At 46.3% G+C, this 10,631-nt stretch overlaps 1 protein-coding gene across 5 annotated transcripts in view; it reads left to right on the forward strand.

The window, feature by feature from the left end:
• The window catches only part of VWA2 (von Willebrand factor A domain containing 2), a 28,105-nt gene extending 22,982 nt beyond the window's left edge, over positions 1-5,123 (forward strand). For all 5 annotated transcript variants that reach the window (XM_026851301.1, XM_026851303.1, XM_026851299.1 and 2 more), the window contains 3 exons: positions 156-707; positions 3,848-3,970; positions 4,723-5,123. In XM_026851301.1, coding sequence (XP_026707102.1) covers positions 156-707; positions 3,848-3,970; positions 4,723-4,856 — 809 coding nt within the window. In that variant the 3' untranslated portion in view covers positions 4,857-5,123. The remainder of the gene's footprint in view (positions 1-155; positions 708-3,847; positions 3,971-4,722) is intronic.
• The last annotated feature ends 5,508 nt before the right edge of the window (positions 5,124-10,631 follow it).

The following is a 10,631-nucleotide window of genomic DNA, read 5'->3' on the forward strand; positions in this document are numbered from 1 at the left end:
CTCTGTCCATTGGTGTGAAAGAGTTGTAGATCACACTTCACAGTCAGTGATCAGCAGTGATGAGTTTTGCCTACCATTTCCCTACCCTGCTTTTTTTTGGTCAGAAAGGAGTACGTCTGTATTCTGAAAAATACTGTTTGCACTCTTCTATCCAGGCTGCCAGGCACAGTCTCTTGATTTGGCATTTGTGGTGGATGCCTCTTCCGAAGTTGGCCTGGAGAATTTTCTGCGGCTGAGGGACTTTGTCAGGAGCAGCTGTTTGCACTTCAACATCAACCGGGATGTCACCCAAATTGCCCTTGTGAGTTATGGCAGCAAAGCTCACACTGTGTTTGCTTTGGACACCCACACAAGCAATTCAGCTGTCCTCCAAGCCATCAACCAGGTGCCTTTCCTCGGGGACTCAGGCTCTGCTGGCAGCGCTTTGCTGCATATTTATGGTGATGTGATGACAGTGCAGAAAGGAGCAAGACCTGGTGTCAACAAGGTGGTGGTGGTGCTCACAAATGGAGGCAGCATGGAGGATGCAGCTGCCCCAGCTCAGCAGCTGAGGGAAAACGGCATCTTGGTGTTTGTGATTGTCATTGGGGATGCCCAGAGAGACACACTGCTCAGGGTTGCTGGGTCTCCCAACTATCTGGTCTATGTCTCCTCCTATGAAGACCTGCAGTATTACCACGACCTTATCATTGAAAGAATCTGTGAAGGTGAGTGAACGTCCCATCCTCCCTCTTTATGCTGGTGCCATCAGCTGTTGTTATCATAAGTTTTCTGATGCTTTACCGAGTGAGCTTGATACTATCTTTTGCATTTTACAGATGGGGAAACTGTGGCATAGATATCTGGTGACTGTCCAAAGCAATCCTATAGGAAACAACTTTCCTAAGAGTCAGTCCAGTGGGTGAGATGGGGCCTAGGGTGACTGGTTCTTTCCAGCCCTGCCAGGTCTAGGTTCTGCCTTTCCTGAAAGAAAAATGTTTGCTCTTTTTTTTTGATGTTACTTTAAGTGTGTAGAATTTACTGTGCATTACTGTACCTCCTGCAGTCTTGTAGGGGGAGCTTAAAGGGACACATTTCTGCATCCAGCAGTGTTGGTCCCTGAGTGAGGTTTCTGCTGTCTTCTTCAATATGTTAGTGCCCAGGTGTTTGCAATGTGGTGGCTCTGGAACCTCATCACTCTGGTTCCTCCTTAGTGTTCTGCCACTGAAGTTATGATGTTGACTCAAGATTTTGTTTGTATTGATCAGGATTTAATCCTAAATTCAGAATCTGTCAGTGTTGAAGCCTACAGATGGTTAAATTCAGGCCTTTAGACAATTTGTGATTAATTTTGTTTGCAGGACCAAATCCTTATCTCCAAAGCATTCAAGGGGGAAGAATTTTCAAATATTTATGTAAAAGCCTATGTTTGGGGAGGGTGAGGTGGGAAAAAAAGTGCCCTTTCTTCAAAACTTTGAGTCCTGAAGGCCAGTCCCCAGCTGGGAAAAAAATTGACTGATACCAGGTTTGAAACACTTGCATGCTGAGTGCGAGCGCCTGTGTTTAATGGAAAACAGCTTTTCAGGAAGGATAGCAGCCCTGGTTTGCAGACATTAGTGGTGATGAAAGTACTTCTAGTTAAAATGCCATGCCTTGTTTCCCATTCAGAATAGTCTTGAGTTTAACATCTAGCTATTTGCTTTTAACCCATTTGTAAGATCAAATGAAGAAGCATGTTGAGCTTCAACACAATCAAAGGTCCTTTTCATCTCTGGGCATTCCTGTGGCTCCTTCAGGGTTAGAAAAAACTACAGGACTGTCTCTTTGGGGTGAGGAGCCAGTCTCCTGGCAGGCTCTGCAGATGATTTGTACCTGAAGCTTTTCAGTGTGCTCCTATTGCAGTGGTATTTTCAGCTGTGTTATTATAAAAACAATCTACTGTACCATGAAATTAACTACAACGAGACGACAAGGTTCAGTGAGTCAGGGTAATAACATACCATTTCCTTAGACTGAATTGCTGCTTTCATTTCATGTGCAGGTAATCGCTATTTGTGCTAGATAGGCTGGGACCAAGGGCAATGTGAAGATAAGCCCTTCATTCAGTCTTCTACTGCAAGTCCAAGACTCAATAACAGAATCATTGTCTGTGAAAGGACTTTTAAAAATTTATGACTCATGGTAAAAGTATGTGAAAAACAAACTCTGCCTCTGGACACCTGGAATATTGTATTTATTCTGAGGCTCAGCTGAAAAGAGACCAGAAAAAATGATCCAGGCTCTAGGAGAAAAGTTCTCAGGTGTTAAATATATATAAATCTGATTAATGGAAATACAGACTCTTGGGATCATCAAAGGGTATAATTCCTGAAATGCAAGAAGCTTACTTAAGATGATACTGTGTTAACAGTAGGCTTGAGTTCTGAGAAATTGTATCTGGGCAGACCAGCATCATTACCCCAAACAGGGACTGTGAGGTTATGCCATGGGGCAGCTGTGGAGGGAAGTAGTGGATGGTATGGCCTGTGAAGCAGAGCACCATGGAGAAGGTCTCTGGTAGCAGCCAGCACCTGAAAGATGAGTAGTGGGTCCAAGAGGTCACTCCAGCTTTTGTGGTCAGCAGGTCTGCCACCCTACGATGAAAGTGAAAGCGCCTGTTCCTGGGGATACACTGTCAGGCAGGACCCCATCTGGGATGTCTCATGACAACAAAAAATGTTGTTTAACCCATACAAAATCAATGCAAACTAAAGACTGAGATATCTCAGATCTAGGATTTGACTGTCAAAAATGTTAATTTCAAAGATAATTTTGCCTATCTTAGATGTAGGTTGAGAATTGATGTGCAGACTTGATGAGTGAGAATGAGTACAACGTGTGGTAAGCTGTAGTAACTGTCCTGATGGATAGTGAGAGAATTTATTTTCTTCCCTTCTTCCCCTTTTCCTACCCTGTCTGTGTGCTTTTTCTGCTGTGTAGCAAAAGGCAAGTCTAGGAGGTCCAGACTCTACACCACATAGCTGTTCAGCAGAGGAATTTCACACCCTTACCAATGCTGCGATGGAGTTGCCAGCAGACTGGAAGCAAATTCTTCTGGGATGCTGCTACTTAACCTAATGTATTCACAGCGAGGCAGCATGAAACACTGCCAGCCCTGCTGACAGCTGGACTCTGCTGTTACGAGGGTTGGGAAAGCTGTTGCATACTTCACAAGAGTAGGACTAATAACAACTTGGGCCATGGTTGCAGGCTTTTCTCTCAAACCTCTGAGAAAAAAGCCCTTAATTTTTTCTTGTAGTGTTTTCCATTTGTGCCATCCCTGCATCCCAGCTGACTTCCTCTCCTTGCTCCTCTCTGATGAAAACTCAGGTTCTCTCCAGGGCACAGTGGGGTATGAACTCCAGTGGCCTGTGTGGTTGTAAACTGCTTGAAGCAGAGCATGTGTCTTGCTCTGCACTGGCAGTATCTGGGTGTGGGGGGCTTAGAGGTGCTCATGTGTTCAGTACACAGCTCTGAAGATGCTCCCTTTGTTTTTCTTTGATATGCAACCTAACATGTTGTCACTCTTTTAAGCTTTATTAGGCATATTCTCCTTCAGATTAGAACATCTAGCAAAGCTGCCGTTCTTCCTTTTCTCTAGGTTAAACACAGAGGAGTTTGTCCTCTGTGTCAAGACAGAGTTGTGAGCTTGCACCCTCTGCCATGTTCATGTGATTTTTCCAATCCCATTACCCCTAGATAACATTTTTTGATGGCTGGGATATATAGCTGCTGTTATTTTTGCAGCATTCCTGATGGGATGTGGATTCTACCTATTAATACTCTGAAGATGTGCCTGAGCCTGCTGTTCTGCTTGTGTGTGTTGCAGAAGCAAAAAGCCCTGTGAACCTGTGCAAACCTAACCCGTGCATGAACCAGGGCGTGTGCATCCTTGGGCCTGGGAGCTACCGATGCGAATGCCATGGCTGGGAAGGACCCCACTGTGAGAGCAGTAAGGATCAGCAGATGGCAACCATGGCAGGTGTCATCCATTCTGCCCGGGCCCTCTCAACAGATCCCACATCTCCACCTTTCCCTCAAGCAGAGATGTGGCTGTAACTCTTGGACAGCTGTTTGGTGGCCAAGTCTTGGTGCTGATGTGGCCTCTCTCACATGAAAAGTGGAGAGGTTTGGGTTGCTGAGGGAAACAAGGACTTCTCTCAAGCAGCTGTGCCCTGTTTTACACATTCGCTAAGCGAGTTGACTGTGAGGAGACCCCAAGCAGGTCTAATAATTTTGGTAATCTCACTCTGCTCTGTTCCTCTTTTCCCTCTGCTCTGCTAGAAGAAACAATCCCTCCTTGACTCTCGAGGTGGAAAGCTCTGTCTCCCTTTTAATGGGAGGGAGCTGTTTCTGTTGGAGTGTGACACCCTTGCTACTGCTTTCAGTGCTTTCCATGGTGCAAAGGCCTCCCCATTGCCTTCCTCCTCTTCAGCAGGGGAGCAATGGCCAGGAGGTGGTGAGCCTCTGGCTCCCTAGAGGTGGTCCTATGCCTACAGTGAGAAGTTCTCAATTAAGAGGGTTTCCCCCTCGCCCAGTATTGTGCTCTTTACCTGAGCCCAGGAGTTCTGACTTCTACCCCATGGACTCTAATGTTTGTCAGCTAAGGCCAGGAGGATGCTTGTTGAGTCGTAATGGACTGAGCATGAGCTTCTCTTTGTCCTAAAGCCTTTATCTCACATCTGTGCTTCTCTTCTGCAACAGGAGTTCTCCGGGGTGATTCTCCAAGATCCCCAGTCCTTCCTTCACACTCCAACGTGCAGTGGAATCCAAGGGGTTTGCAGCACTTCTCCAGAGCCCCCCAGCACACCAAAAGGCGTGTGGATCAGACACGCTGATGGGCTGAGTGCTTCAGTTCTCCGTCCAGGAATGTTTACTGCCACTCACAGGCACGATCCAGCAAGCCACCACTGTTCCTTGACAGGGATTGAGTTGCTCCTGCACAGGGACTGTGCTGACGCCATTCCCAGTTCCTTCATTGCAGAAACTGGGCTTCCCAGTGCTCTCCTCCTTTTCTTAATTGAAGTAAATATTTGTGTTTAAGTATTTATTATTGGCATTTTGCATTTCCTCATCCAAATTCTAGTGCTGTGTGATTTATTTTTTTTAAAAAAAAGATGTCTTGAGAGATCTTTGAGTTAGTCTAAAAATATGTAGAAGTCTGAGTAATTCTGAAGCTCCTGCTGAAGTGGTGTAACAGATTATGCACTTGCAGCTAGGTGCTGGAGTGAATGGCTTGTTACTTGAAGAAATACAAGTACAAGAGGAAGAAGAAGGAAGATTATTATGAGCCTCTGTTCTGCTTTTTTAAGTTGTCTATGCTGCTTTCTTCTCTGAATTTATTTGGAGTGATTGAATATGATTTAGATTCATGGGCATTTTGTAGCTGCGTATTTTTAATAAGAAGAGGTTTGAAAAGGATTGGTTTTGCAAGAGCATTTAAGGGTTTATGCAACTCCAAAGCACAGCTGTGACAGTCAGTATGTGTTGCTGGTTTTGGTAGGTGCACTGTTAGGTTTTTCTCTTAGATTTGACCCAGATCAAATCCAGCTACCTGTGCTGCAAAGAGATCAAGTAAGGGTAATCCCCCAACTGTTTGTAAACAAAGGTCTGATCTGTTGTAGGCTCTGTATGGAGCCATGCTTTGTACCATCCTGCTGATCTTTGGACCTTGGTCTATCTGCTTTCAGGTTTAACTCCATTCCTCCTCTCCCAGCCTCAATTACCTGCTAGCCACAGTCTGACCTGGAGGGGCCAGGACCAGGGCAACCTCCTGAGTGGCTTTGCACGGGTGCTGGGAGCAGAACATGGCAGGCAGAGTGCAGGTCAGAGGAGAAGGAGGCCTGCACATGTCTTCCCAGTTCTCATCCACCCTTTCCTTTCTCCTGCTGGTCACCTCTTTGCTCTCTCCTTTGCCGGTCACTTTTTTCTCTTATTCCTTCTTTTTGATCCATTCCAACTCAAGTCTTACCTCTTTTTGGTGCTGTTTCTGTGGCTCGAGCTCTGCCATGTTGCTTTGCCCTGCTTTTGGAGCTGGCTGGGGAGAACAGTGTGCTTGTCCTGGCCTGAACCCAGACAGCTGGGCTGAATGGCATTTCTGCCTCCCCTCGTTGTTTTAAGGTGATCCTGTCCACAGTGCAGCAGTGGTCTCTGCAGCACAATCTGGGCCTCTGCTAGGCTGTGGTGTCTCCAAAGACAGTTTGGCCACATGCCTGCATCCTTTGGGGCATCACCCTCACTGAATCACTAGATCAGTTTGCCCACAAAGCTGTAAAATTTACGTAATTGCCTCCAGGGCCTGTGGTTCACACTGTTGAGTTATTCTCTGCTGCCTTTCCCATGGCATCCATTGCCTCGGGAGAGCAGGAGCAGTTCTGGCCAGGGTTGAGGCAGAGACATTAACTGTGACTGCCAGTGCTGGTGAAAATAGTGCCTATTGTTTCCAGAAGAAGAAAAATCCCTTCACCCAGATGTCCTGGCCCAGTGTTTGAATAGTAACATCAGATGTACAAAGAGAAACATAAATTACTCTGCAAGTTTGTTGTCAAAGAAGAATGGTCTAAAAGCACTCTTGGGGATGAAAGCTGGCACTGAGACAGGAGCAGCTCTGTCGTACCTTGTGGGAGAAACCAGACTAGGAGAAAGGAGAATTTCCTCTTTTCACTGTCGCTTTAGTAGATTGTCTGTGTCCTGAGGCACAGCAAAATAGAGGCTTAGTTGAAGGGCTGACATTTGGGGTAGAAAGAGAAATTAATCTCTTCATGTTACTTACTTAGGCATGGCTGTAGCTAAGCATTGTCTCTGCTGTAAAACTGTCAGTCATCTCTTCTTGTAGGGGGAGAATGGGCTAGATCAGACTCACAACTGACACCAAAGATGTGGTTTGTGTTTTATGGTGCAGAAGCACCCGTGGAGCTGGCTGGATTCCAGCCAGACTGCTCTGAAAACTCTCCCGGGCCTCCCTGTGCATCCTCCGCTGTGCAGAGGGTCAGAGAGATGCCTCACCCTCGCTGTCCCACTGGGCTTGCAGCTCCCTGGTGGTTTCTCTGCTATAGTTTGTCTAACTGCACCGTTAGTTCACCCTTCAGAGGCATTTGACCTCTGCAGGATCACTTTTCCTTCTCAAACGAAAGCATATTTACCTTGTCTGGCACACAGCTCTGGAGCTGGGACATGCTTTCCTAGCCTCATGCAGGTGCTTAAAGCCTTTTCCTTTTATCTCAGCTGCCTACAACATAGTTTAGACAGTGGTGCTGAGCATCTTGCCTTGTGGCAGATGTGGTTTGGTATAATCTTTGTAAGTTTGCTTCGTTTTAATATGTAGCTAGTAAGTACATTTTTAGAATGCATGGACTTTACTGGGACAAAGGGTGCTTGCCTGGGTCTTGAGCTGGGGGAAACTCTGCATTTGTAGCATCTGGTTGGTTTTAAGCACAGATAGACAAACTTCTCTGTGAAATTGAGGAATCACAGAGTGCAAAATCTCATGCTGAAGACATCATTTTAATGCTGGATGGGATACATGTAACCCTGTATGTCGGTTTCTCAGGTAGAGATGGTATGAAAGATTGGAAACTCATGGAAGAATTTCAGGAAAGCTGGTTCCTAGACCCAGCCCTTAGCCTCTGGGTGCATCTGGCTGAGGTCTCAGTGCCCTGAATGCCCCAGGATCCCCATGTATTGGGGATCTACATGTGCTGTGACTGTGATCTTCTTCCTAAATGCCACTGATCACTGAAGCCTTGGATGGTTGCTCAGGCATGCTCTGACAGTGGCAGCACCAACCATTTCTCCTTTTGTACAGGACAAGCAATTTATAAGGTAAGAAGGTGGCAGGTCATTGGGAGGAGACAGGAAAAGCCAAGGTGATAATAAAGATCAGGATATATGGAATGGCCCCGGAGAGACCTGCTGATCCCACAGGCAAGCCAAACAGTTGTTGGAGCTGTTTTATCTTTTTAAAAATTTGAGTTGAAGATTCTGGCTAATTTCTAGGCACTTTCTCCTGGTAATTTCAGTTAAAAAAGAGTAAGTGGCTTGGGTCGCTGATGTGATTCCTTATTAAATTCACTTTCATAGACTTGCTTTGATTCAGTCAGAAATAATGAGAATTTACCTGATGGGAGCTTATTCCCTTAAAGCTGAGTTGATGTTTGAGGCTGGCACAGCCACCGAGGAGGTGGGGTCCCTGCAAAGGCAGTGCTAATCCTGTCTGATCAGGGGAGTGCAGAGGATGCTGTCTGAGCCAGGGTGTCATTAGATGTCTGGGCTGCTGTTACTAATGGAGCGTGAATTGCTCTGTAGGATTGCTGGATGAGCCTTGGCTGGTTGAGGGCCATGTGCTGACTTCGGGGGGAGAGCCTGTTTCTCCATTAAGTGGGATTTAAGTAAGTGGCATGAATTTCACCCCTTTTATTCTTACCTTCCCTCATCAGGCAAAATCATACCTGTTTGTGATGAGTCAATGTGTTTGCTGCCTGTAAAAGCTGCAGCAAGGGAGCTGGACTTCAGACCCTGCTGTGCCACCCTCCCTGGGCACCAACAGCCAGGGCCACCCTGGGAGAGGTACCACAGTGCTGGCACCGGGTCTGCTGGTGCGCCCCTTAAGACTAGCTGGCTGCTTCAGCTTGCAGAACACCTGCAACTTTAGTCTCTTCAGTAGAAGTACATTAATTCGATTCATACCTGAGACAACTTATATTATTTAAGCCAACTTCTCCACCGATAAGAGGCAGATTTTAATTTTTTTTTCCTTTGAGATCTGGCGCTTTACCTGTGTCTCAGTTGAAAATCAGGGTGCCCACTAGCTCTTTTGACATGCTAGGGCAGGACCCTGCAGCAGCTGTTCTAGGGTTGCTCTGCGTATCCAAAGTAAGAACTGAAGGTGAGAAACTTACTAAGACAAATGGTTTGTAGAGCAAATTTCCTTCCAGAATAATACAGGCTTCTGCTTACGGCACACTGCAGGCCCCACAGTGGCCTAGCTGTGTTGTGTCAGGTTAGAATTAGGCTGGGAATAACTAACAAAGCAGTAAGCATTACATTGTATGTCAGATGTTCAGTAGCAGTAGGATCTCTGCCTCCCTACAGAGCTGTGTCTTTGGGCCCAGTCCTTCAGTGTAGTATCTTGTAGGATGAGACTGCATTGAGACAAGCACAAGGGCTGGGGTGAGCAAGCCCTTCGGTCTGGGTGCAGCTGTGACCCTTGGCAGCTGTGCTTGCTACCAGGATGGTCCATGGGGACTGAAAGGCAGGGGGGTGCTGGAGGCAGCTGGAGCTGATACTGGGGTGCTATAAAGCAGCCATGGGTGATGGTCAGCACTGCTGGGGAAGGACAAAAGCAACTGCTGCTGCCCCCTTCAACTCATAAAAACAGTACTCCCAAATCGAGTGGGTTTTTTGGGGATTCCTGGGCTCCAAGGCTGACAGGACACTAATGGGCTTGTTGGCAAGTGTGTATCAGTGTGGGGGCTAAGAAAGGCAGGGGAGTGGGACCTTCCCCAGGGCTTGTAGCTATGGTGCCTTTGCAAGCTTTCTGCAGGAGTGGCACTAGTAGTGGTACAGCCACCAAAAGGTATTTCACAGACGTGTCTGACTTGGTGTTTGTTCTGTAAAGACTGGTCTCAACAACTTTCTTGACTGATTTTTCTTTACTTTTCCTTTCAGTGACTGCAGCAGGCACTAAGCATTGCACACAGTTGCTATCTAGTGGCCGGAGAAAGGTAGTGGATCCATTTTTATTTGCTGGTTTTCTGCAAGAGGACTGTGCTACAGAGATAGCGGTAGGAATCTGTTACATGTATGCATGCAAACTGTCATGGTTATTGCTGTTTTTCAGTGGGTTAGCTGTCTGAAATTTTTGTTGGTTGACGGTGCAGTTACCACAGAGGACTAAATTATTTAAGATAGAGTCCATTGCAGTTGTAGACTGCATAGCTAAGAAACTTTGTAGTAACTAGAAGTGTTGGGGGTTTGATGTACTTGAAATCTGAAAAAATAGACCAGGGACAAGCCATGTTACAAAGAAAAGAACACTGGTAATGTAACATACTCAACATTTTATTATAAAACCCTCTAAAGCGCCACTTTATAGGTCACAGTTATAACAGAGGAAATGCCTTGAGTTAGGAAATCAATGGGGACACAGAGACATTGTTTAACATTTCTTGTCTGGGGAATGCATGTTGCTCGTGACTTGCCTACGTTTACCATCCCCTGATGGAGATATCCCAGCAGGACCACTGAAGTTGACTGGGCTGTGGTAGGGAAAGCAGAGCTGCTCTCGTCCATTGCTGTCTCAGTACCACTGTGAAATGTCTGGACAACTTCTGGAGGATGACAGCGGGGTGTATGGTGAGGGCATGGTACTACACACATATTTAAGGCATAGAGAGGGTCTCCTGCCAGCTCATCATGGCTCAAAACAAAAGCTCCCTGTGCTTCGTAGAGAAAAGTCCCCTGGGTCCTGAACCAGAAGTTTCAGTGGTTTATTTTCATGAGTTTTTCCTATGTGCAAACCTTGAACAGGGACAGGCCTGACAGCTGGGGCTGATGTACTACTCTTGATGCCTGGGATTAGCACCTGCACTGCAGTGGAGACTTTTAAAGTAAAA

The sequence above is a fragment of the Athene cunicularia genome, assembly GCF_003259725.1.
Source record: "Athene cunicularia isolate RWA chromosome 6 unlocalized genomic scaffold, athCun1 chr6_part1, whole genome shotgun sequence".
In the NCBI taxonomy this organism is placed as follows: domain Eukaryota; kingdom Metazoa; phylum Chordata; class Aves; order Strigiformes; family Strigidae; genus Athene; species Athene cunicularia.